The sequence below is a fragment of the Condylura cristata genome, unplaced genomic scaffold, assembly GCF_000260355.1.
Source record: "Condylura cristata isolate star-nosed mole 26May11 unplaced genomic scaffold, ConCri1.0 scaffold00017, whole genome shotgun sequence".
NCBI classification, from domain to species: Eukaryota; Metazoa; Chordata; class Mammalia; order Eulipotyphla; family Talpidae; genus Condylura; species Condylura cristata.
In genome coordinates this window covers 20,582,546-20,609,462 of record NW_004567118.1, presented here as the reverse complement: position 1 = coordinate 20,609,462, position 26,917 = coordinate 20,582,546, and the positions used below count along the sequence as shown (strand labels likewise).

The 26,917-nt window shown below is 52.6% G+C and overlaps 2 protein-coding genes across 2 annotated transcripts in view; both read left to right on the top strand.

Moving 5' to 3' along the window:
* The window catches only part of KCNJ12 (potassium channel, inwardly rectifying subfamily J, member 12), a 41,594-nt gene extending 24,277 nt beyond the window's left edge, over window positions 1-17,317 (top strand). The window contains exons 2-3 of the mRNA XM_012726559.1: window positions 6,199-6,320; window positions 12,332-17,317. Coding sequence (XP_012582013.1) covers window positions 12,388-13,674 — 1,287 coding nt within the window. The 5' untranslated portion in view covers window positions 6,199-6,320; window positions 12,332-12,387 and the 3' untranslated portion in view covers window positions 13,675-17,317. The remainder of the gene's footprint in view (window positions 1-6,198; window positions 6,321-12,331) is intronic.
* Window positions 14,181-26,917, top strand: part of LOC101627563 (butyrophilin-like protein 2) — an 80,828-nt gene continuing 68,091 nt past the window's right edge. The window contains exons 1-2 of the mRNA XM_012726075.1: window positions 14,181-14,261; window positions 16,643-16,880. Coding sequence (XP_012581529.1) covers window positions 14,181-14,261; window positions 16,643-16,880 — 319 coding nt within the window. The remainder of the gene's footprint in view (window positions 14,262-16,642; window positions 16,881-26,917) is intronic.

Sequence of the window (26,917 nt, the reverse complement as noted above, 5' to 3'; positions counted from 1 at the left end):
CTCGCCTGGCCAGTGTGGATGCCTTTGATGTTGGCTTGTTCAGACAAATATTTTTAATGCCTGTGAGAATCCACATAGGATCACAGCGGAAGCCAGAAATGTGAATACTTGTCAAACATTATTTTAGAAGATGTTATCAGTAATTAGCACACTGCTACTTAATAACACTGCAGACCTAGCGGGGTGCTAACACCATCTGTACCGAGGCTGAACTGCTGGGCTTTGCTGCCTCCCTTCGTCACAGAGGGGACAGTACATTTTGAACAGAAGAAAGATTTTTCTCCCTTCAAGTTCACAGAGGCTTGCATCCCATCCTTGGGTAGGGTTTCCTGAATGTGCTGCCTAGTGGCAGGGACAACATGGCCTTACCCCACCGTGCACAGCCGCCGGCTTTGTTCCCTGTCTCCTTGGGCAGTCCTTCTGGGGGTTTGGGGACAACACAGGTGTCCCTGCTGTGGCATGTGCTTCAGTCTCCTGGCTATGGGGGGGTGAGGGGGGAGGTAAGGTCAGCTGAACACTCAAGCTCACCCACCTGGCTGGTCTGGGTGAAATGCTCAAGGCTGGCATTGTGATGCCTCTGACAGGGTCCTATTAAGGACGGGAGGAATCCTGGCACCCTGAAGCTTGGTCTGGAGCCCCACTGCCAGTCTGCAGAAAGCTGACATTTCCTGCCTGTGGACCTGCCTGGAGCTCAGAGGGGGCTCTGATGATGACAGTCAGGCCCTCGTCCCTGCAGGCAGTCCTGCTGTGAGAGGCTAATAAGTGAAGGAGGCAGGAGGCGCCTGACCATAGCCTTCTCCTGTGACAAGATGAGCAGGGCCCAGGAGACTGTCATCTGCCACAGGGGGAAACAAGTCCCGCACGGAAGTGACAGGGCAAGATCCTGTGGGGAACTGGGCTCGGCGACAGCCCTGTCTGCCATCTGTGTGCAGGCGTCAAGGGGGCTTTTGGTCCCAGGGGCAGCATTGCGAGGGGCTTCCTGAGGCCTGGCGCCCATTGCCTTCTTCATATTCTTCCTGGAGTTGGCCACAGTCACAAAATGAGGGGAAGGAAAAGAGAGGCGGAGTTAAGAAAACAACTGCCTGGGTTTTCCCCCAGCAGGGTGTGTCCAGGTCACTGTCCTGAAGACTGGGCCTGGACAGGCTCTACTTGGACTGTTCTGGAGGGCAGGAAAGCAGCCCCCCCCCAGGTGCGGGGGCAAGGCAGGCCTGGAGGTCGTATTAGGGAGGGGGTGGCTGGGCCGCAGAGGCGCTAGAGCCGGGACTCTGGGTTCAAGGCCCAGCTCTGTGAGTCATAGCCTGGTGACTTCAGGCACGGCCATGTTCCTCTCTGTGCCTTGTTTCCTCCTCTGTCAAGGATGCTTGGGCCACCCCTTGTGGAACAGTCTGTGCTGTGCTGCCAGGCACTCAATGCCAGGGACCCAAGAAACTTCTTGTGGGGACTCTGCAAAGGCAGCAGGTGACCCAGGGGAACCTTGGAAGGCTTCATAGAGAAGGCATCCCCTGAGCTTGAAGGATATGTGCAGAGTTCTGGAAGACAGGACACTCCATCGGCAAGGGCCAGCTCATGCTGAGGCTCGGAGGTGTGGACATTCCTGAGACAGCTCTCACCGAGGGTCACTTAGTCCTCTGCCCATTTCTGCCATGTCCTTTTGTCAGGTTGATTTATGAGAACGCTCTCTGTTAGGTTGGTCAGTGCCTTTTATAACATATTTGTCATTTTTGCTTGTGATAGGCTTTAAGAAACAGCAGCATAAATATGATGTTGGCATATCTTCCGACCCCTTCTTTCGTGGTCTTTCTTGAACCTGCTGTTGTTGCTGTGTCTCCAGTCTTTGCTCCCCTGTGCACACATTGGTGCTTAGGAAATGGCTCACACCTGAATTAAGCTGAAGCTTGAGAAACTATAGCAATAAGGAAAATGGCAGCCATGTTGCCTTTGTCCACTGGCTTCATCTCTGGGCTTCCCCCAATCCCGTTCATCTGCTCGTTTCTGCCCACATGGAGTGAGGCTTGGCCACAGCTCACAGAGTCTGTGACTCCTCTGAGGAGCGAGTGAGGGGCACAGGAGTGAGATGCGAGATTAGTGGCCAGGAAGTTCTGACTGGATAATCTCCATTACTAACTGTTGAAATCCTTCCAGGGCCCTATGAGAGAGTTATTATGATTAATCCCATTGTTCAGGTGAGAAAATGGGCTCAGAGAGGTTATACGACTTACGCAAGGCCACACAGCAGGCAAAGACAGAGACAGGATTTGAACCCTGGCCTATAGCCCCAGGACTCTATTTTCAAACTCCCTTCTGGCACCATTACCCTTGGGATCAAGTGTAAGCTCATTAATATGACTTCTGGGGCCTGTGAAAATCTCGGTTTCTTAATCTGTTGATACAATACCTTGGCCTCTGTACATATCAGGCATTCAGTCTATTTTCTCCTTCCTAGATAGTAGGGTGGCAAGATGTGCCCTTTCTGTTCCTCCATTCTCCCTACCGCCAAGCCCCAATTTCTTAGGATCCTGGAATGTCAGGGCTTGAAGGCCTGCTACAGACCAGGCCCCTTGTTAGTGGAGGAAACAGGGAAGATGCTCACCCAGGCCCGGTGTGTGCACACCACTCTGCACCAAGGTCGTTCTCAGACTGGGTTCTTTCCACTCCCCATTGTTCCCTTCAGGAAGTCCCCGTGCTTCCCCCCAACCCGGTGGGTCAGACATCTCCGGGTCCCCAGGGATGAGTCAGCCATGCTATGACTGCTGGTTTACTCACTGTCCCCCTGCTTGGCAGGGCTCCTCATGGTCCACCTCCACGTCTCTGGTGCCCAGCTGAGCCCAGCATTAAGTGGGCCCTCAGGGGGCTGACTGTAAGAGGGACAGAGCTCCCCAGGCCGCACAGTGAGATGGAGCAGAGCTGCAAGCCCCATTAAAGTCCGAAGACCTTCTAGGTCCCACCTGCTCCTGGGATTCACCAGGGCCATGGATGGGGCAGTATCTGCAATGCCCACCCTAGTGAAAAGCACCCAGAGGCCCCTGTCCTCTGCTGCTCCCAGGGGCCTGGGGCCAAGGACACCCTGTTTCTCTCTGGCCCCCGCCCCCTGTGGAAGGATGTTCTCAAGATAAAAATACTCTCGGAAACATTTCCTGGTGCCTGGTGTGATCCGTTGTCCACTCTGGGGCCAGAACCTCTTGCCCTGACTTCACCTTGGGGCTTAGAGGGTGGATGTCCACCTTCCTTGCTGCCAAACCTGTCCCTGGGGTCATTGTGCCCTTCCTCTCCCCCCACCTCACAGAACATGAAAGGCCTGAGGGGCTGTGGTCACATGTGTTTGACCAGCACTTGCTGAGTGCAGCTGCCAGTGCTGCCCCAAGCACAGGGAGCAAGTGGCTCCCTGCTTTGGCAGACCCCATGGGCATGCTTCACTGCCCATTGCGGTGCACTCAGAGAGCATCACACTGGCACAAGGGAACTCAGAGACATGCCAGTTTTCCTTCCTGTCGGGAATCCCCACTTTTGTTTTCTTCAGCCTGTGTCAGTTGTCAGAGCTGAAAAACCCTCTCAGAGACCCTGGGATGAGGTCTCTATTTCCCCCCTTGACAGTCTCCTGGGGTGGACTGATCACCTTGTTTTGCAAATGAGGAGTCTGAGGCCCAGGGATGGGCCCATAGTGAGCTGGAGGTGACCAGGCTGCCAATGCAGGGTGGGGTACACTGGGCTCTTGGGCCTGCCCCCAGACAGGGCTATTGTCAGTGATGGTGACAGCTGTGCCTCCTGGAACCCCGCCGTGCCAGGCCCTGTGCCCAGCTTACTCCTCCCTCACCATCTTGAATTTCATGGCCCTTTGGCTGGGAGGCCGCAGACTCATCAGCCATTGTGTGGAGGAGGAAGCCAGGCCTCAGGAAGGGGAAGTGCCTTGCCCTGCGTTCAACCCCCCTATTGGGGTTTAGCTGCAGCCCTGGCAGACAGGTTGGCACTGGGTGGAGGAGCGGGAGGCCCTGCCTTCATTTGCTGGGAGACTGTGGGCCAGTTTAGCCTGTCTGGGTCAGCCCGCCCCTCTCTCCTCTGTCATGGGCCAACTGCTCCTACACGCCTGCCTCCCTATCCAGGACTCTGGCTGTGACTCAGGAAAGCATGTAGTGAACCTCAAAGGGCTGAGATCATATCGTGGGCTGCTGCGGCCCCTGCAGGGTGGTGGGGAGCCCTGGAGCACCACTGTTGGTGTCCATGCTGCTGCTCCCTCAGCAGCTTGGTCCCTTGGGCGAGTCACTTCACTGCTTTGAGCCTGTTTCTCCCTGTGTAGAATGGAGCTAATTTTACTTCTTCTAAATGAGAAAAAAAATATGATTGAACTTGTGGGTTTGGAGAAAGTCCCCTCCAGGAAACAAAGGGTCAGGAATACTGTTGAGAGAGATTGGAGCAGCCAGTGACCAGAGGAGGGGAGGGGCAGACTCTCGGTGCTTCCTGCCTTCATCCCTTGCCCCCACTGGTCTGTGGCTCCCTCTTGCCCTGCAGCAACAGCCCACCTCCTCTGCTCAGAGTTCCAGCTCTAGGTGACAGCGCCTGGTGAAGTAACCTCTCTCAGCCCCCCTCTCTCTTTTTTAAAGATTTATTTATTCTTACAGAACTGGGGGACAGGCCAGAAGTGCAGGAGTGGTGAGAGGATTCACCAGAGACAGAGTGGGGGAGCAGAACAGGCAGATCAGCAAAGTACACTGCTGAGGGGAGCAGCGGGCCAGTCAGGAGAGGTCTGCCACGCCATGTGGTCACCTCCCTGGCTGGGGATCGAACTCGCATTGAAGCTGCTGCACTGAGCTTCATGGTGCTGCGCTTTAACCCATTGTGCCACCGGGGAGGGCCCCACTCTCAGTCCCTTTTCCCATCTGTCTGGTGGGCTGTACAGGTGGGGTACCAGAGCCGGGAGCAGAGCAAGGGCGTGGTGAGACGCATCCAAGTCCCTGCCGTGGAGAGTCCCAGTGTGTGATGTGGGTCTGAGAGTCTATTTTCCCATCAGCTTTGAGAAGGAAAGGGCTGAGGGGGAAACTGCAGGGCCATGCAGCCCCCCAGAGAATGGGAATAGGGACTGAGGCTGGAGCCTGGCGGGTGAAGGGGACCAGCCAGGCCATTCTCTTATAGAGCCAGCAGAGCCCCAGAGAGGGGAAGTGACTCACCCCAGGTCTCACAGCTGGTGAGGAGAGAGCTGGAATTTGAAACCAGGCCTGTGTGCCTCTAAACCAAAACTGTCACCTGCCCCAGGATGTTCATTTTGTGGAGGTGACTTACCAATAGTTAATCCCAGCCAGAAAATCCAGTGCAGCAGTGGATTATCACCATGGAAGGGCAGGGTTCTGGGAGGTTCTGGGAAGGGGAGAAGGACACCTCCAGTCAGCTTCCCACTTGGAAATTTGCAGAACCCCTCCCTATCACACTCTGCCCTGATCTGGAGGGAAGTAGGGGACCCCATTGACAGGCTTGGGGATTGCTGGGATCACAGAGAAAGAGAGAGAGAGAGTATGCACGTGCCCAAGGCAAGTTTCTGACAAATTACGGATTGCGCCCACTCGTAGTCAGCATCCACCCACCCACCCATCCATCTATCCATCCACATGCACACACTCATCTATCCTACATCCATCCATTGGTCTATCCATCCACCCACTCACCCTCATCCACCTCCCCACCTGTCCACCCACCCACTCACCCATCCATCTACATCTGGCTTCTGTGGTTAGTGGTTGGTACTAGGGAGGCTGCAGAGGTGGTGGCTGGGAGCACAGACTAGGCTGGGGCCTGAGTTCCCTGTGGCCTTAGGAGAATTACCACAATACCCGCTGCTCTGGAATAGGAACAGCGGCGGTGATGACCTGTGGGGCTGTTGTGAGACACATGGACTGATGCCTGTAAACTCCCCATGGCAGTGTCTGGCATGCATTTACCCTTGATCATTTCCAGCTGCTATTTTCTCTGGGGCTTCACCCTACTCTTCCCTGCTCTCATTCTCAAAGGTTGCTATAGACAGGCTCACCTGCTGTAAAGGTGTGTTGGGGGATCAGAGTTGGGAGCTGGGGGCCACTACACCTCCCTTGGGGGTGCTGGGGGAAGTGAGTATAGAAATGAAGGTTCATGTGGACGTTTCTGGCCTTTGATCCCCACTCCCGCCCCCAGGAGGACACCGTCTAAAGTGACTCAGCTTTGTTCTGTCAATTTTAGGGTCTTCCAGTGACTAGTTCCTTTGCAGCTGGTACCTGGGAAATGGCAGCCTCTGCTAGTGCAGCCTTGAAGACCGCCGCTTGTCTGCTCAGCACTGTTACTTAGAAGATAGGATTCAAGAGGTAAGATTAAGGTCACCAATGTGCACCGATCTGTCTAGTCATTTGCTCGACCCACCCACCATCTGTCCATCTAGCCGCTCTCCTTCCACCACCTCTTTCACCTGTAACCCACTCACTTGTTTCACACGTCCTTCTGTTTACCTGCCATCCATCTGCTTACCCACCCACCTGGCCCTCCCTTCCTTTTTCCTTTCTTCCTTCCCTCCCTCCCTTTTATTCACCCAATTATCTATCCCTTCATCCATTAATCCATCCACCCAGCCCATCTGTCTGGACACCCCCATCCGTCTACCCGCCCAACTTTCAGCCCCTTTATCCATCCATGTGTTTCACCACCCTCCTGTGCTTGTATCTGTCTCCTCGTTCCCTGATCATCTTCTCATCAGTCCTTCTCTTCAGCTGCTTATTCCTTCATCCTCTCAACTGTTCAGAGTATTTCCTGGACACCCCTCTGTGCTAGGCTTGTGCTGACTTTTCTGAGTCGCTGAGGTTGACCAGAGATGGCACCGCAGCAAGGTCAACTCACACACAAGGTGGAAAGTAGCTTCTAGTCCTCACAGGAGATGTTCAGTGCTGGAGGATCCCAAAAGATTTGGCTGATTCACTACAGAAGGAGAGACTTCCAGCATTCTCGCTGGGGGTGACTTGGAGGTTGGACCACGTGGCATGAGGGCGGCCACCTGATGGGGAAACCCATCAGGAGCCTGCTGCTGTGTCCAGACAGGCATAGACTGGACAAGGACAGTAGGTTCTGGAAGAACCATATTGGTCGTATGCTGGGACATCCAGAACGGGAGAGATGGGGTCGGGGGTCTGTGGAAGGGCCACCTGAGACTTGTGAGGGGAGCCCAGGAGACAGAGGTTCTTGTAGTTGTAGGGAGTGATACTGAAGAAGTGAGACCGGGAAGGGAAGGAATCAGTATGGGGTGTGCGATGGATAAATTCACAGGGGGGAGGTGAGTGGAACTTGATCCAGTTGAGGAGCCAAGTGCCAGTGTGAGTGGTGCCCCAGAGTGTTCTGCTGGGAGCAGGGAGCTGCCTTCCATTTATTGAGTGAAAGCTGCACTGGGTGTACAGACTGAGCTCCTGTGGCCAGAGCATGGGCTCAGGCAGAATGACTGGAAGAGGCGGCTGGAAGTTGGGCAGGTGAGCGCTAACATGGGGAGGGTCTGCCTGGGGTCAGCTGCAACACTGACTGCTCTCCTCCCCAGCGCTCACCAAATACTTACCGATTCTCTCCTCAGGGCTAGAACAGGACTGGAAATGCATTCACCTCAAATGCTTGCAGGCCGTGGGTGTGCCCTGGGCCAAACATGAATATCTATCAAGGGGAGGAAATTTGGCCTGAAAAGGTGGCCGGGAATGAGAGATTGTCTCTTTCTCTACAAGTTGTGAGGACAGGATCACTCTCGCTTTTAACCCTCCCATCTCTCCTTCACCCCAACTCTTGACTCTTCCTGAGCCAGCCTGGCCTCCTCACTGTCTGTGCCCTGGCTGTGCCAGCATCTTCTTCTGTCTAGCTCTGCCCACCACTGCTAGATTGCCCTGCCTCTCACTTCTTATGAGCAAGGGTGTCTGTCTCCCAGTCTGAAAATGAAGGATTAAATTTTTCTGATGCTACTTACTGATGGATAGTGATTAGATTAGAAAGCTATTGAGGCCAACCTCGAATGCAGAGAGGAAAAGTTCTGTGATGGAGCTGAGACATGGGCAGAGGTGGGTGGATTTTCTGATGTTTGCCATGGCAACAGGCCACTCACTGGCTCTCCCTAAATTAAGTGGTTGCTTAGGAGTCTTCTAATTGTAAGACTTGATCTGAAGGTCCTGAATGCCGTGTCCCAGCAGGGGCTGAATGGCCATGAGACAAGGGTGTGGACACAGTTCTTACCTCTGCTTCTGAGTGCTGAGATTCTTGGCTCTTTGTATTCTATCACCATGTAGGATTCAAAGGGCCTTTGGATTGAGGATGGAAGATTGTCCTGCCCAGTCTGGTCTTGGGGCCTGGCCGAGATAGGGGGCTAATTTTGCCCCCACCCCCCGGCCTGGGAGCTCACTCCTTAAAGGCTGTGTGACTCTGAGCAAGTGACTCAATTTATCTGAAGTTTCATTTGCTCATCTGGAAAATGGGATAATACTCATAGTGTTATTGAAGGGATTAAATGAGTTAATTGGAGCTTTTAAACAGTCTGTGGCAGTAGTAAGTGCTCAATAAATACTGATTACTATGCTCATACCTCTGAAGGGATCCTGTCCAGCTGAAAGGGGATGGGACCTCAAGCCACTCCCCACTGTGCCCCCTCCAGTGGCCCCTCTAGTCAGCACTTCCTCAGTAGTTAAGAATGTGGGCTCAGGCCGTGCCCTTTTCTCCTCCCGGATGTCACCGAAACCTGAGGTGCCCAGAGCCTCAGGAGACTGGGCATGGGGTATCTTGCTCCATCCGGAGGCACCTCCCAGTGACTCTTGGGCCCCACCCTCAGGTCATGTGGCAGCTGCCTCTAAAAGCTCCCAGCCCAGACCCAGTGGTACTTTGACCACACTGGATGTCCGGAGACCGTGTCTACAGGTGCCGTGCCAGTGGGAAGTGGACTCGCAGGCTTGCAGGGCTTGGGACAGCTTGACCACCTCAGAGGCTCTGGGTCTGTGCACTACTCCCTTGCCTGTTCTTTGCCTGCTGGGCTGGCTTCCTTGGGGTGAAGTAGCCTTTCCTAGCTCAGCCAGATGCCCCAATGCCTCTTCCCCACTTTCTTCTCAGCAATGTCCAGGACCTCTGCTGGCCAACCTGGCCATTCTGGTACTGTTGTCTTGCCCTCATCCTGGGATGTATATTGCTTTGTGTCCTGAAGTGAGTCAGCCTCCACTTCCCCCTTCCATATGGTGGGGAGAAAGCTTGCCTCTTTGCTTGCTCTGGCCTCTTCCAGCAGAAAAGATTCTCTCGTTTTCTTTCTATTCTGAGCTCACTGTGTGCACTTGCGTGCCCCTGGTTGAGGTATGCCTCCCCCCATTTATAAGTGGAATCCATAAAGACCCAGAACTTCGTGATCTTGCCACTCTTGTCTGTGTGCATGGCATGTCCTTAAGACATTTGGCAAACTTGTGTGCTGGGTTTCCACTCAGGAGTCCTCTTTTGGGTCTTTGTGGTGCTGTGTTCACCAAGTGCCCATGAGGGGCTCCCAGCCCCCAGCATCCTGCACACACCAGCGTGTGCACTCAGAACAGTGGGAACAGGAGAGGTGGGACACACTTGGGGCTCCAACTGTATCCCGGTTACTTAGATCCTGGGTGACTTTGTTTTGAGTCTCAGTTTCCAGCTCTGAGAAATGGGAAAGCAAGGCATGAACAGATCTGGATTTTGTGGGTATTGACTTTGGAGTCCAGCAGAACCCCAAGACCCTAGAAGGGGTTTATAACCTGCCTGATCAGGTAGGCTCCACTGTTATGGCCTCCCAGGTGTTTGGAGTATAGGTCCATCATCCCCACATTGAGGCTCTGACTCTACCTAGTCACATAGACCAGGAATGTCAACAGAAGAGGGGACACCCACACCTGTGTGACACCCCCTGGGTGGGTCCTATGCCAAGACCAAGCAACCTTGGAGCTTGCCAGGTGGGAGGCTGCCCGGATCAGTGCACCAGGTGAGGGGGGTGGGGGCTTTCCTGGCCTTTGATTCTCCAATTCTGTCCCCTGCAGGCCCCGAGCTGCCCAGAGCAGGAGCTGGAGCAGCTATGACCCGCTGGACGTCCCTGAAGGCCTCTAGGCCACACAAAGCTGCCCCCTGCCATCCAGCAGCCTTCCGCAGGCATTTGAGTGCCCCGATCCTGACCACCTCCCCCTGGAGGGCCAAGAAATCTGGGACTGAGCTGCCTTCCCGGCACAGTCCCAGGAGTCCCCCCCACCGCCGGCACCCTGCTTCTTGGTCCAGACAAAAGCAGCATCCACCATTACGGCCTTCAATCTCAGCTCCTCAGACCCATGGTGAGGTAGTCAGCTGCTCAGGGAGGATGGCAGTGTGTGCAGAGGTGTCCCTGCAGAGCCTGGGACCCCCTGGTGGTGGGCGACCTTGCCTTAGACAGAAGCAGTTTGCATGTCACCTCTCCTGATTACTAGCTGTGTGACTTTGAGGAAGTCACTGAGTCTGAACCTCCATTCAGAGTAGAAGTAATGTTGGCAGGCTCCCTGCTCGGGCTGTTGAGAGGATAGCCTAAAAGCCGTGGCTGACATGTCTGGCTGCTCTCCTGTGGTTTGACGCTACCTCTCTTAGGCCTTAAGATCTGACAGCTCTGGGGTGCCGTCATCCCCCAGACCCGAGGAGAGTTTGCAACCTGCTTGGTCACATGGGCTTTAACCTTATCTGTCTCCCAGGTATTTGGAACAAAGATCAGAGTCACGCCCCCATGCAGGCTTTTACTGTACCTGGTCACACAGATAAGGGCTGATGAAGCCGTGTTGCCACTTCCAGGTTTCCAGCCTCAGAGCCTTGACTATAAACAGCCACCAGAGGGCACTGAGAAGTCTCTGAGCGTGGGGCAGCTCCCAACCCAGGCCTTGATGGATGGCTACCCACTGGGGGAGCCCGGCCATGGCCCTGCTGCTCTGGGACCTTCTCCTGTGGGGCTTCGGTCTCTTTCAGGTGCAAGTGTTCAGGAGCTCTGACCTTGTCTAGTTCTGACCTCAGTGTGGCTGAGGAGGAAACTGCCCAACTCCTAAATACCCTGCCCAGAGCACCTGGCAGAGTCTCCCCTTCCTCCCAGCCCGGTCTGCCTGAGAAGGCTGAAGTTCTGTGCAGCCACAGCCCTGCTGCTGGCAGCCAGATGGCTGCAGTACCCACAGGCCAGACTGAGGCTTGGCCCCCGACCTACTGATGCCTCAATCTCACACTGCCAGCCTGACCCTGGGGACAGTGGGGCATCAGGATGGGGCAGCTGCTGGCACATGTGTCCAGGGGCTGGACACATGCCTTGGCCCATGACAGAGGGCTTGTACTGGCCATGGGTGTGGCTCCTGGGGTATACCTTGGGACGCCTGGCGTGCCTCAGTGTGTGTATGGCAGGCCAGCCAGGTGCCCCTGAGTGCACTGAGGATGGTGATACTTCCTAGCGCTCCCCTCCTGCTCTTGCTTGAAGGCAGGGCTGGGGGAGGCCCTGAGGCTCAGGTTGGCCACTAAGTGACCCCTCTTAAGCGACAACTCACTCTCGCCTCCTGGCCACTGCGGATGATAGGGAGGTCATGGGCATAGGTCATGGGCATAGTGTTTGGGAAGAAATGTGAGCGTCAGGAGTGGGGTGTCATACCTATTCCAAGCCCTGGGGGGGGGGGTGAGAAACCAGTGAACAAGATGGCAAAGTTCTGGTGCCCGGGGAGCTGGCAGTGGGGATAATGATCAAATGCCACCCCGTGCACTAGCGCTAGGTCAGAGGTCAGTACTGTGGAGTGACTGGGCACAGGGGAACTTCTGGAAACTCCTGTGGCCACTGGAGGTCAGGCTTGGAGGAAGTGACACAGCAGTAGAAGCCTGAAGGAGAGTTAAATTTGGGTTTGAGGACCAGTGGAGTTTGCAGCCAGTTGAGCAAAGGGGAGACAGAAAGATGAGACTTGAAGGTCCCAGGCTTCATTCTTAGTGCAACCCCAGTGGGGACTTTGTGAGTAGAGAATGGTAAGCCAGGTCCCCATGGCTCCCGAGGGGACTGGGATTATGTGGGGAGCGGAGCTAGTGGCTGCCACACAGTCCGGGTAGGCAGTGTTGGGGACTGGTGGGAGCAGAGTGGGATTCTAAATAGAGCTCTAGGTGGGGGAGTAAGAGACACTGAGGACGAATCTAGAATTTTAGCTGGAGTTTCTGGGAGGGCAGAATGGCAATTTCCCAAGCTCACAAGGCTGGTGAGGGGCTGGCTTAGTGTGGGTACACTTAATGGAGATGCCCCCCAGTCACATTTGGCCCAAGAGCACTGGGGAGGGGACAGAGGTGTCGCCGGTGTGACCCCCACCACCCAGCCCTTCTGACCTCTCTGTTGCAGGAGCGGCCCTGCCTGGAGCTGGCCCGGGGGCGAGCCAGGGCCTCCCCGCCCCCGGGATGACTGCAGCCGGCCGGGCCAACCCCTACAGCATCGTGTCATCCGAGGAGGACGGGCTGCACCTGGTCACCATGTCGGGTGCCAACGGCTTTGGCAACGGCAAGGTGCATACTCGGCGCAGGTGCCGAAACCGCTTCGTCAAGAAGAACGGCCAGTGCAACATTGAATTCGCCAACATGGACGAGAAGTCGCAGCGCTACCTGGCTGACATGTTCACCACCTGCGTGGACATCCGCTGGCGCTACATGCTGCTCATCTTCTCCCTTGCCTTCCTTGCCTCCTGGCTGCTCTTTGGCGTCATCTTCTGGGTCATCGCGGTGGCCCACGGCGACCTGGAGCCAGCCGAGGGCCACGACCGCACCCCCTGCGTGATGCAGGTGCACGGCTTCATGGCGGCCTTCCTCTTCTCTATCGAGACGCAGACCACCATCGGCTACGGGCTGCGGTGCGTGACGGAGGAGTGCCCGGTGGCCGTCTTCATGGTGGTAGCACAGTCCATCGTGGGCTGCATCATCGACTCCTTCATGATCGGGGCAATCATGGCCAAGATGGCCCGGCCCAAGAAGCGGGCGCAGACGCTGCTGTTCAGCCACAACGCCGTGGTGGCGCTGCGTGATGGCAAGCTCTGCCTCATGTGGCGCGTGGGCAACCTGCGCAAGAGCCACATCGTGGAGGCCCATGTGCGGGCCCAGCTCATCAAGCCCAGGGTCACAGAGGAGGGAGAGTACATCCCGCTGGACCAGATCGACATCGACGTCGGCTTTGACAAGGGCCTGGACCGCATCTTTCTGGTGTCACCCATCACCATCTTGCACGAGATCGACGAGGCCAGCCCGCTGTTTGGCATCAGCCGGCAAGACTTGGAGACGGACGACTTCGAGATTGTGGTCATCTTGGAGGGCATGGTGGAGGCCACGGCCATGACCACGCAGGCCCGGAGCTCCTACCTGGCCAATGAGATCTTGTGGGGCCACCGCTTCGAGCCTGTGCTCTTCGAGGAGAAGAACCAGTACAAAATCGACTACTCACATTTTCACAAGACCTACGAGGTGCCCTCCACGCCCCGTTGCAGCGCCAAGGACCTGGTGGAGAACAAGTTCCTGCTGCCTAGCGCCAACTCCTTCTGCTACGAGAATGAGCTGGCCTTTCTGAGTCGTGATGAGGAGGACGAGGTGGACGGAGAGCAGGACGGCCGCAGCCCCCAGGCCAGGCACGACTTTGACAGACCCCAGGCCAGCAGCAGTGCGCTGGAGCAGCGGCCCTACAGACGGGAGTCGGAGATCTGAGCCACCGTTGGCCAAGGTGCAACATTGGCCCTGCCGGGGACGCCTGGCAGGGGAGACGCCTGGCATGCCGAGAAGGCCGGGCTCCAGCAGAACGGGCCAGGCACCCCAGGTGCAGACTCAGTAGCACTTTAGATGTTTTATGTTTCTTCACAATGGCCTCAGAGGGTTGTCAGGGGAGTGGGTGGCTGGAGCCAGTCGCCCTTGGCCTGAGAGGCCAGAGCAGCACAGGGCCGCGGGGCCGCCTCCTGGAGCCTCGCCACTGATCTCTGCCTGCCCAGAAATGGCTCTGGAACCACCAGGCTCTGGGGGCAAAGGCCAGCAGGCTGCAGCGCGTCTCGCTGGTTTTTAACTTGGGAAGAAACACCTGGTTTCGGCTTTCTCAACCTTAGCTTGAGTAAGACTGTTTACAAAAAAAATAATAACAATAACATGTGATTGAAAATTTTTTAATTCATGGGGGGGGGGTATTAGAATTTCATTGGCCTGTCAGGATTGCAAGCAATTGCATGGAGGCTCCAGAAGGTTCTGAGATGGGACCCTCCACTCGAAGCTGGCTGCTGGCCCGTGCCAGCCGCTGTGGCCCCCGGGTGAGCATAGAGCTCCCCGTGGTTTTGTGTACTCGCAGAGCAAATTAGATTCCGTTTGTGATACTAAAACCAAGACCATGTTAATGATCATAATAAAAGCTTTTCAATGTCACTGGGGTAGGGGCAGGGGCTGGGGAAAAACTAATTTGAGCTTTTTGAATTTGACTTTGTATTTTAGAGATGCGTCTCAGGGCCAAATCGGGACCTGCCGTGTGGGGTCCACTCTCTCTCCACCACCTGGATTCTCCTGTTGTGCTTCTTTCTCCTTTTCTGGCCTCCACCCCTTCCACAGTGAGGGCCAGTTGGGAACTGTGGGAGTGATGGCTCCTGGGAAGGGGGCACCAGGCTCCCAGGCTGTGAGGAAGCGAATCGGCCCCATCCCTACAGGGCTGAGCGTGAGTCGTGCCTTAGAGACCCCGGGGCTTGGCTCTCCTTGTTTCTGTTTTTATGGGGCTTGCCTAATTGGTCTTCCTTGCTGCCTCCAAACCCACCCAGGAGGCCCGACCAGCCCCTCTGTAGAGGCCGCTGAGTTGGCACTCCCCTACACCTGGGCAGCACAGGGGATCCCAGGGGTGTCCTGCTGCTGAGGGGCAGAGGAACGTGGCATTGTCACTGAGATGGTTGGGAGTGTCACTCATGCCAGGCACTCTGGCCAGAAGGAGCCTGGGGCCCTTGGTCATCGCTGGATCAGGAGCAGATCAATAGGGTCTTGTTCTTGGCAGAGGAGACAGCTAGTGGGCTCCGGGATAGAGCCCAGGCCTTCCAGGCCAGCTGACAGCACTGTCCCCCCCTGGGGACCAGGCCAGCCAGGAAATCTGTAGTGAGAGAGCCAGTGTCCGTCCATCCAGGGCCCTCTAACTTGTGCCTCCAAGACAGTTCACAGACAGAAGGCATCAGACTCTGGTCCAAGTGGGGAAACTGAGGTGGAATGGAAGGTGATGTAATGAGTGGGTGGGTGAGGGAAGTGGAGAAAAGGGGACCTGAGTGGGGGCTCATGCCTCTGTCCCCCTCTTCCGACCCTCACAGCAGTTGGAATTGGGCTCTGAAGTCAGGGACCATGGAGGGTCTGAGCATCTGCTCACCGTTCTTTCCTACCCAGAGATACCCAGACCAGCCCTGTAGTAGGCTGACTCTGGACACCCGCCCAGACCTCAGGACCCACCCCGATTTCTGGCGAAAAGCTGTAGCCCGAGGCAGTGGACATAGCACTAGAGCCCGGCTTCCTCCTGGCCTCCGGCTTTCTCAACCTTAGCTTTGAGGGCAGAGTGTGTGGAGTCCCTGTGGGAACGCTTGCCCACCCACCCCCTTCAACCTTGACCCCTGGACCCTCAGGCTGAGCCAGGGAGGGACAAGGAGGCCCCATCACTTGGGGCCCGGTCTCGGGGCTGGTGCTCTGCTCTGCCCAGCGGCCTTTCAGGGCCTTTTAGGACCTTCCAGGGTCAAGTGGGCCTGCCATTCACAAACTCTACCCAGAGGAGATCCCAAGGGCCTCACAGCCCCTGCAGCCCTGGCCATCTGGGTGACCTGGTCCCCCTCCCAGGCTCTTGCTGGACAGACCCTGCAGGAAAGCAGCCTCAAATGGCCTTTCCTCTCTCCAAAGGCAGATACTGCATTTTCAAAGTTTTCTGCCCTCTTTTTCCTCCCCTGTGTTTATTTATTTATTTATTTATTGCTTTTGCTAATGACCAAAATAGTCTCCCCTTTAGTGCACGAGAGGGCGGATGGGAGGAACTGTGTGCGTGCAGAACGAGGAAACACTGCCCCGGGACGGGTGCTCGCAGGGGCCGTGTGCGCCGCGTGTGTGCTCGTGTGTGGTGTGTAGTGAGCAGAGTGTGCTGAGCACAGGGGAGCAGAGAGTGTGTGCCCGTGTGTGCCTGTGGCATGTGGTGGGCGGGGTGTGTGTGCACTCGCGTAGACTTTGTACGTCCCGTGTGGTCTGCTCTGCAGGCAGGCACTTCAGCCTGCTCCTGCCCTTGCCCTCTGGCAGCCCAGCACTTGAGAGGTTTCCCGACAGCCTGAATCTGGTGGTGCAGAGTGGAGAGTTGACCCAGGAAGAGGCCTCAGGTGCCAGGGGCCAGGTGCCCTCCACCAGGGACCCACTGGGGTGGGGTGTGATTGTGTGATTCCAGCGCTTCCAGCAGGTGATGGCTGCCCTGGCTCTGTGTGTGTGCCCAAGCGTGTGGATTCATTTGTGCCCTGTCTTGCCTGTGTGTGAGAGAAACATGCAGGAATGACATAGATGCAGTGTGGAACCCTTCAGACGGGGGAGAGTTCTGCAGGTGTGTGCACACGCTCTCCACTCATATGTGAGTCTGCACTGATTCTATATTTGCATGTCGGTATGTATGCACACATGTAGTTATGTGTCCATTTACTCACAGGTGTGTTTGTGTGTGTTTTCTATGAGTGCATTGGGCTATATGTTTACCAGGCCAGGCGCATACCAGTCAGGATGGTCATGGGTGCTGGACATCAGCACAGCTGAACCCCATCGGCCCACCGACCTCTGCCTGCAGAGGTTATGTCCAGTGGTCATGCCTGGAGTGTGCCAAGGTGAGGCTTCTGTGTACCTGCGTGAGGTTATATCCACACATGCTTGTGAGCACGCCACATCCAGAGGTGAGTGTATGTAGGTTGTGTGGAGGGGCCTTCCGCGTTTGCTGTGTGCCTGGGGTGCGTTCGTGTGGCAGCTCAGAGAGCAGGGCTGGAGGCAGTGCAATGTGTGTGTGTGTGTGGGTCGCTGGGTGTATGCACGTGAGTGTCAGGGGTGATGTGTGTGCGCGTGCCTGTGCGTGCCACTCGGCACAGTGCCCCCACCCCACCCCCATGCCCTGCTGGTGCTGTGCCACCACGCCCCTGCCTCCCCGCGGGTCCTGTGGGGCTGGGGCCTGGCGGGAGGGAGCCCCTGCACAGGGGTGTCTGCCCTGTGTGCGGTCATAGAATGTCTAATCTATTTTAAATGGTGAAACCGGAGAATTTTCATGTTATTTTCAATACATAGTGATATCTGAAGACATAGGCCATGAGACTAGACCACATTAAATGCATTTTGATCTCTTTGAGTGCTGCTTGTGGAGATGTGTTTGAAGGTCCCTGTGACTCCCGTGCATACTGGTGGTCTCTGCCCCCTCCGCCTCCTGTGTGCTGGGGTGATCGTGTGGGGGGTGGGCATGGCAGCAGCTCAGGGTGGGGGACAGAACACCGCCTCCAGCAAGTACACCTGCCCCCTATCCCCTGTGACCGCGTCTCTCCTCCCCTCAGCCCCTGGGTATGCGGGACCATTCTGGGCGCTGGAGTCACACCAGCTGTGTGACCTAGGGTGACAGCAGTATCCTCCCTGGGCCTGGGATTCCCCGCCTTCAATCCTCCTGCAGAGGTCTGACAGCACCTCCACAGGCAGGGGTGTGCTGAGTGCGGAGGCAAGTGTCTCTCCTGGGACTCAAGGTGAGGAGACCCCAGGCAGAGGACAGACAGGGATGGGGGGTGCAGAAGACGCTACTCCAGTCTGAATGGAGGTTGGGGCTTGCAGACAGAGGGCGGCGGAAGAACTGTGTTGGGGAAAGGAGGCTTTCCTCTCCCAAGGGCCTCAGTGGCTTCTGGCAGAGGCCCCAGGGAGAGAAGTCTTCCCTTCACCCAGACTTTCCACAAGTGGAGAACTACTGCACATCAGCTAAGGCCTCCATGGGCCCTCAGCTTGTAAGATTCAGAGGATTCCAGGTGACAGGACGAGAAACCTGGCAGGGCAGTGAGCAGTGTCAAGGAGCAGAGGTGTCAGGCTTCTTGGAGGATGCTCCCTGGGTTGATCTGAGGGGAGAGTCCTGAAGGGAGTTGGTTTGATTCTGGGACCCTCCTTTCCCTTGACTTAGAAGCCCCTCCCTGGAACCCCACTACCAGAATCTGACTGGGACAGGAGGGTTGTGGCTTTGCTCTGACAGTTCAAGCATGAAGCACCAAGTTCCCAGAGCACAGACAGGAACACCCACCTCTTCCTACTCCCCCGCCATGGTGATGACCTGCTCCAGTTGACACTTGGCACTCTGACTACTCAAGCTTTTTGGCACCTGAACTCAAAAGTACTGAGATATCCTCCATTCAGGCTACGGCCCTGGGTCAGATGTTAGGCTTCTTTCCTCGGGGACATGGAATAAATTCCCTTCCTTCTTTGGCCTCAGTAAAAACGGAGCTTTCATAATAAGGGCCAGCTGGAAGAGTTGTTGAAAACAAAGAACATTTACATGGCAAACACCTTACACATTTGCACTCGACCAGTCTGGTGTATGTGGACGGAGCATGCGACCAGCTCAAATTTGCAGTGTGAAGTCCGGGGACACAGACTAGACCTGACACCAGGTCTCTGCGTGGCCAAGTCCACTGGCTTCCCCTTCAATTCACTCTTTCTAGTACTTTCCCTACCCCCAGGACATTTGCACATGCTGTTCTCACTCACTGGACACTTTACCCCTGGATCTGCCTCTTCCTCCTAGTCTAGATCTTCACAGCATTGAGAGTCCAACTTTCAATGTTTAAAACAAGTTGGGCAGAGGTGGGGGTGGGTTATTCATTGGTGTTCATTGAGTCCTATTAAGTAGAGGTTTGGGGTCTGTAAGGTGCAGGGCACCCTTTAGCCATGTAGTCTAAGGGAGGCTATCTCAGAAGAGAGGAATATTAAGAGACTTGCCCAATGGTACAGGAAGGCTATTTATCCCAGCAGGGTCTGAGTCCCCAGCTGTCCTGGGGCCAGTAAGAAAGGTCATGTGACTCAGAGGCCACCACCCTCCCAGGGACTCTCTTCTCCTTACCAATGACCGTGGCTCCTAAGCCCCAGGATGAGAATCCCCTGCAGCTGACACAGCAACTGCCGGGGTGCCTTCATAAGGGGCGCTAGAGGTGTCGACCATGGCTCCCTCACAAAGCCATAACGCCCACCATGTACCACACACTAACACATGGACAGCCTGTGTTAAGGGGCACAATGGAGTTGGGAGTTGTGGGGGCCTGGCTGGAGGCGCCTGCTTGGGGCAAGTCTCCAAGGACAGAGTGGTGGAGTTGGGCTACAGAACAGTGGCAACCTGTTCTCACCTATATGGTTCCTCACAAACACCATGTTCTGCTGAGTGATGCTCAAGCCACAAGACACTCATACAGACACAAAACAGATACTCAGACAGACACTAAGGATTTAAAAAGAATCACACTCTGTGGAGAAAGGAAAAGACTATTTTCAGGAGAAAAATGGAGGATTAACATGGAAGAGAACTTTCTGGTGGGAAAGTGGTCAGCCAGCTGCTTTCTTTCCCATCTCCACCTGTCCACCCTGAGATCAGACTCAACTTATATAATGTTGGGACAGGTGCAGTTATTTTCAGGGAAAAGGAGGGAAGCAGAATTGGGAAACAAGGCACCTGTTTTCAGGGGCACATGATTTCCTGACAGAGTGAGTCTTGCTTACTTTAACTCAGGGGATCGTTATCTCTGAGATACACACAAAGTATGTGGGAGAAAGGCGAGGACTTTAAGGAGTTGCCCATTTAGTGTGTACACTGTGTGATCATCAGTGGGTAAGGGCTCCAGGCTCTTCTCAGCAGCGTTAGTGGATTCCTGCTGAGTGACGGTGACCGGGCAGGGCTGACCACAGGGCAGTGTTCTCAGTGGATCTCTTTGACCTTTTGATTTAGCCCCTACAGCTTATATTTCCTTTGCCCAAACTGTTTGGTTTTCTTTCACAATTGAAAATCAGGTAGAGACAAAAGGTAGACCAACAGATTTTACACACACACACGCACACAGAGGAAGAGAGAAAAGAGCTGTATAAGTATATAGCTAGATAGGTAAACAGAAAGCTACAGAAAACAGGCAGACACAGATAAAGTGATACATCGATCAAATTATTCATTCTAATAGATATCAAAGAGCTGTAATCAAGAAGACATACTATCACATTAACTGAGACAGAGAGATACAGACGGACAATACACAGGCAGGCAGGCATGAACATGTCAGAGAGACACATACAGAAACAGGCAACTGTAGACAGCATGGACAGTAAAACAGGTAGACATATAGAAATATAAAGTACATAGGATCAGACAAACACATAGTGGAGAGATGGAGAGAGACTGTGAGGCAGGAAGAATAAACTTGGAAGCTAGAACTCCCTGTTTATGTGGAGAGACCAGGGACAGAGCCAGACATAAAGACACATAAGATAGAAAGGCAGAGTGACAGAAAGACAAACAAACACAGAAGAGAGACAAATGGAAGATGGAGAGTCATATAGTTAGGTAGAAATACAGGTCACTAGATCTATGGAAAGAGAGAGGGAGACTGGAAGGGAGAGCAGATAAGCAGATAATGAAAATAGAAATATAGGCAGAAAAACAGAGAGATGAGAAGTGGCTGATACAGTACAGACTGTCCCATAAACAGAGACATAAGATGTACACAGACAGACGTACAGAGACAGACAGATACTAAGAGATACGAGGGCAGACACACACACACACACACACACACACTGCAGGGCAAGCAAACAGAGATACAAACAGACAGACAGAAACCTGAGTCTGTGTACAGACAGATACACAGACAAGGAGAGGGGTGGACGGACAAATAGACAGATACACATATAGTAGGAAAGCCAGAGCAGAGTTAGAGTTGAACAGACTGCTAGACAAATAGATAGGAAGATAGACTCACCTTGATAGGTGAGACAGACGAGTGGATACTGCAAAGACACGGAGACAGAAAGACTGGCAGATACACCAAGAGACTGTCAGATAAACAGAGAGAAATTCAGAAAGAAATTCAGAAGGCAGACAGACAGACAGATGTATTTAGAAAGACAGAGAGAACGACATACCACAGAGAGATAATGTGCAGACAGAAAGTTAGGCAGGGAGACAGATAAACTGCACGGTGGGGAGATAGACATGGAGACATAAAGCTAGAAAGGTGGCAGCTGTAGGGTTGGAGAAGGAGCTAGAAATGCAGACAGCTCATCCGGCATAGAGATAGACAGAGGAGACAGGACATGACAGGTGTCACGGTCATTGTGGGTGGACAGAGCACTTCCTGACTTTTCCTCAGCAACCTCTGCATCTTGGTACCATGTCTGCCTTTGTGGGTCAGAATTATTTCTTCTTTACTGTCAGAGTCTGCACCAAAGAGGGCCCTTGGATTTAATACATTGCTCAAACATACCTTTAGCAGTCCCTGCTACTGTTGATTACATTTCACAGAGGGTCTCCTGAAAGTGTCTGCCATGGGAAGGGGGGAAAGCAGCCCCCAGAACAAAGAACCCATAGGTCCCCACCCCTCACCAGGTAGGTGCATATGCATGTAAAGAATCAACAGCTGTTTTTGAAGTCCTGTGTGTAACTGAACAGAGCGGGTGTGTGTCTGTGGGGGAGCACATTGAAGTCAAGAGCAGGCCTGGTAGCCGGACATCAAATGTGCATGGTTATGATAAAAGACTCACCCTGTATTTTCATTAACATGCACAATGAAATACTGAAAAATATTTAACTGGCTGTACTTTCTGACTTAGGCTCAAGCTGCTTCTGAGAGTTATACTTTATATCAAGTCAGATAAAGGGCACTCCACAGGGCTGATGAGCCAGCCCCGCGCCCACTCTTGGGAAATGTGGATGTCCTGTGGCTGAGAGAGGCCTCGGCCCCTTCTCTGACGCCAGTGGGCTGTGGGGAGGTGGACCATGAGGAGCCGGGCACCCTCTTCAGAAGGGGAAGGAGGAATGTGGATTCAAAAAATCAAGCCCCTCCCCTACCAAGAAACCAAAGTCTCCAGAGTCAATAGGTTTAATCTGTAAAAGTTGTCACAGAACATGGTGCTTGACCTTGGCCAGCCAGCACCTGGGGAGATCCATGGTTCCTCCTGGCTGCACCTGTTATTCCAGGAATTCACCACCCTGTCAACCCAAATGTGCACCTTCCAGGGGAAGAGTTCCTCACTGCCAGCCTACCAACCTAAAAGTGGAGTCCACCCAAAATAAAACTGAATACAAGAAATTTGTTTATGATCAATAAGACAATATTGGTGGGATGTGGTAAGATTTAGGAAGATCTAGAAAGCTGTAGGTATTTAAGAACATATACAAGGATAGGCCTTTGTTAAAGTCCATAACACTCACTTGTGAAATTTCATTGATAGTTTTATTTCATCTTAATATAGTTCAATAAAACTTTCTCTTCCAAAAAAAAAAAATAGAGCTTGAGTGACACGTGGTCGGGCTTAACTGGCTTTGTCCCGCCTGGCCCACTTGGCTGCGGTCTCCACTCGCTGCTCTCTGTGAGCCTGGAGAGTGGGGACGGCTCCGTGTCGGGGGCTGGGGCTCTGGGCACAGGGGCGAACATATCTGCTCACAGCTGCACCAACTGGAGGGGGAACAGGCAAAAGTCTGGCAATCCCACAAAACCAGCCCTGCTTCCTGCACCTGCGAGCCGTGGGGGAAGAGCCTCACTGCGCCCTCCTGCCTACCCCTATGGGGCGCTTTCAGGATGAGAGTCAGGTAAGCTTGCATCTTCCAGAACACAGATGCACTGGCTGAATTATCTGTGAGAGCAGGGGATGGCCTGGAAGTTAGGAACAGGCTTCTGTAGCAATGAGCTAAGCTTGCTAGAAACCAAACATTTTTAGTTAACTAACAATATGAGACATTAACTGGCGGTTTCATTTCATTTGTGGGAAAAAACTCATTTTTGTGTGTGTACCTCTATGACTGAGGGCAGCAGGGACTGGTCATTCACAGAACTCTAACACTGGTCTCCTTGCTGGGTCCTCAGTTTGGTTCAGAGCGATCTCTAAAAAACTCTTTTACTAAACTTTGCATTTGCTTCACGTTGGTGTTTATCTCCGCTGATGGGGAGCTGCTGGTGCAGGAGCAGGTGCTGCAGAGAGACGGGCTGACCCTGTTGCTCAGGTGGAAACAACTCTGAGCCTTGAGGGAGTCCTGGGGGGCTGGGCAACTAGGAACTGCTCTGTGTTCTCCGTGAGTGTGAGTGGTGTGTGTGTGTGTGTGTGTGTGTGTGCGTGCATGTGTGTGCTGTGTCCCCCTGTGTGTGCACTTTATCCTGAGCCAGGTGAAAACTGCATGATCCTAGCAGTGAAAATCCTGGTGTCTCCATGGTTAAGATCATGTGCAAAGCACGGAGGACATGAGGACTTTGCCAGAGTGATTCATGCTTACTTGGGTCACGTGTTGCCTTTTTTCTACCTTTGTAAAGTATCACGGCATTTGGACTTGCAGCTGAGGCTGTGTTTAGAAATGGCCTCGGGAGGCTGGTGGGGAAGGCAGTCAAAAGATCACAACCACCTGCTCACCTAGGAGCTGCACCTGGGAAGTTGGGAATTGGGGCTTCTCCCCTGCGCCCAGCTCTGGGCTATGTGTTGTGTCACTTGCCTTCTAGCTGACCAAGGGTGCGTGCCTGGGATGAAGTGTGTCGCTAAGACCATCTGGACGATGCACTGATTAAATCCAGTTAGAGCCTCTGGCAAGTTTTCAAGATGTGGGTCAGAAAACTACTTGTAATGGCCCCTGACAAAGCCTCTGCGGAAATTTCCTTCATGATTAAAACCGGCACCTACCAATGTGGGATGGCCTGTCTTTCCCTTCTGTCTTTCTTTGGGCTCCAGATACATGGGTGAGCTCGAGATTACACTTCAGATGTACCCCAATAAGAGCCACTCCCACAAAAGTGGTTATTAATGAAGTGACTCTAAATTCTGGTTTGGGAGCCAGATGACATTCAGTGACATAAAGGGCAGAGCACCATAAAACTGAAATATCCTCTGGGGTAAGAATACTTCCTGATATTTGTAGATTTGACTATGTGCACACATCAAGCTTCTCATATTTTTATTTATCTGATTATAGTTTGTTCTGTGTTTCAGGGGAAACCCCTAAAAATAATCCCTTAACCTGGAATTCCAACCTGAACCACTAGAGGGCAGCAAAGCACTGTTTATTAGACTGCTGCGGCTTGGTGGGGAAGGAAAACCTAGGGATTCTTGGGTCTTTGATTCCTGTGTATTTTGATTTATTAACATAACACCGGGCTTTGAAATAAATCCACATATCTTGATGAAAACACCGAGTGCTTCGTTTTTATTACTCGGACTTTCTGTTGTTTTTCAGCAATGCGTGCCAGAGACGACTGATTTACTCAGATTGGGGAGGGAAAAACACAAGTCTCCACTTAAACTAATTTTTATGGAAGGTTCAATAGGGTCAGAATGAATAGTATCAATAATAACAACACAGAAGGAATATTTTAGTGAGGTTAACGATTTAAAACTGGTCTTAACCCCTTATATTGCATTATTGTCTAATTTTGCATTCTATTTACTAAATTCTGCTTTCACAAATACACTTACTATCCATGAGAATGACGTTTGGGAATAAAAAATCAACGTGTATGTAGACTAATTACAACAATTGTTAATGCTGCCAGTACCTCTTCATTCAAACCTGGCAATATTTAGGCATCTCTCCACTCATCAATAATAAAGACACAAAACTCATCTGAGACAATTTTAAGTTTATCCTTAAATTATCAAGGCTTTGGATTAAGTAGTGTTGGCCTAAATAAGTAGAAGCAAGTAAAAGTAAGTGAGTTTATAAAGAATCAAAACTGAGGACTAGAGCTCAGGAATAACTCTGAGAGCTGCCCAAATTCTGAGTTTGTCAGTGAGGATTACGTACACAAATCGATCTAAAACATTCAAGGATTTCTACAAAGAAAATGCTGCAGGGAGTCTGTTAATATGTCTCTCTGATTCTGTGTATGGAAGAAAACCAAGAGGACAGTTAAAAATTATCCAGTATGGTCCTCCCTGGTGGAGCACTGGGTTAAAGCACAGCACTAAGAAGCTTAAGTTCCATCCCCGCCTGCCCGGGAGGAGATCCACATGGCGTGTCAGATTTCTCCTGACCTGCCCGCTGCTCCCCTCAGCAGTGTACTTCCTCACTCTGCCTGTTCTGCACCCCACTCTGTCTCTGGTGAATCCTCTCACCCTCTGCATCTCTGGCCTGTACCCCAGCTCTATATGAATAAATAAATCTTTAAAAAAAACTTATCCAATATATTTAGAAATTTATTTTCTTGGAACTGGTAGTTTTTACAATGACATCTCTTGGATTCAGCATTCTTTGAAGTTAAATTTGTCTGTAGACAATAGTAACCAAATATGCTATTTTTCACAAAGACAGCAGTTTCTTCCTTTGTTACTCACTGTAGGACCTACTGTGTACTATATCTTGGCTTTCCCTTAGATGGAGCCCTGGAGGGAGTGCCCTCTTAATTGTTATCCCTGGTTAACAGTAGGAAGGGACAGACCCATACAAATATCAAGCATGTTTCTCTGTTTACAGGGAGAGGATAAAACTAAGGCAATTCCAATAAAAAAACAGCTAGGAGGCAACTACATCTGTTTGCATCCACGTTATTTGCCACTTAGCTTGAATATTGATGAATGCAAAGAGTTCAGAAGTAAACCGAAGAATCCAAGCTGGAACAGGGTGCAGATCATAAGGGATTTAAGGTAAAGTGAAAGTCCCTCTATGCCCTGTTAATGAGCACCTGCCCCAAGCAGCCACACCTGCATTTCCTATCAGCACTGTTCTTTCTGCCCTTTTCTGAACCTCCAATTGAAGCAAATCCACCTAGGTACTATTGCACTTCTAGTATAGTCCCTCAAGACTGTGAAATTATTTTTATTACTTCATGTGCACTAGTTTGCTTTTCAGTACTATGTACTGCTGAGTTTGAATAGATCAAAATACATGTTATCTGTTCTAATCTGCAATTTTGCCTTTTGTCTAATTTTCCTCCCAGTTCCCGTGGTGGAGTGGCCTCCGCACCTGGTTTATGTCCACGTGTCCTTTGCCCTTTGGTCTTGCAGCCTCATGGGTGATGTGTTTGTTCTGTGTTACCTCAGGGCTCCTGTGCATGTTTCTGCGCCTCCTATGCCAGTTGCTTGATTCCATGTGCTTTAAGGTCTATTAGACTAACTAGTCTGGCTTCTGTTCTCCTAACTGAATAATGAAGTGACTTTACTAATGAATAAAAAGCAGACTATACTATTTGATCTTTTTTTAACCTACCTGATGGGCAACAACTATGAAGATGAATCCATTGTTAGTCAAACTGTGTTGAAATAGACACTTACTATTATGATACCAATCAGTGCTCTCCTTTTGAAGAAGCACTTATGAAAACCTGTTAATGTCAACGATGTGTGTATATTTGGCCAGTGCATGTCCATCTGCTCTAGAAGTACATCTCTATAGAAAGACCCTACCTGGGCAGGAACACTCACATTGGATGATCATCAACAGGCAGCCTGGACTTCAACAATTGCATCAGGACAGTTGTCAAATTGCCACATCTGATACAAGCAGAGGTCATTCTATATGATCTGAAGAGAAGAGATGTCCATGTGAATGCATCAGTGTGTATAAGGAAGCATTGGCAAAATTATATAAAATCACAGCTTAGAAATTTTTGTGCCCTGCAGAGAGTTCCAAGCGTCAATTTGGTGCCCGGTTTTCCCAGCATTTGGAGGGTCCCCTTGAGTACAGCAGAGGAGCTGCCACCAGGGCCCCGTAACCCCTGCAGCAGGCTGCTGGCCAAGCCCGTAG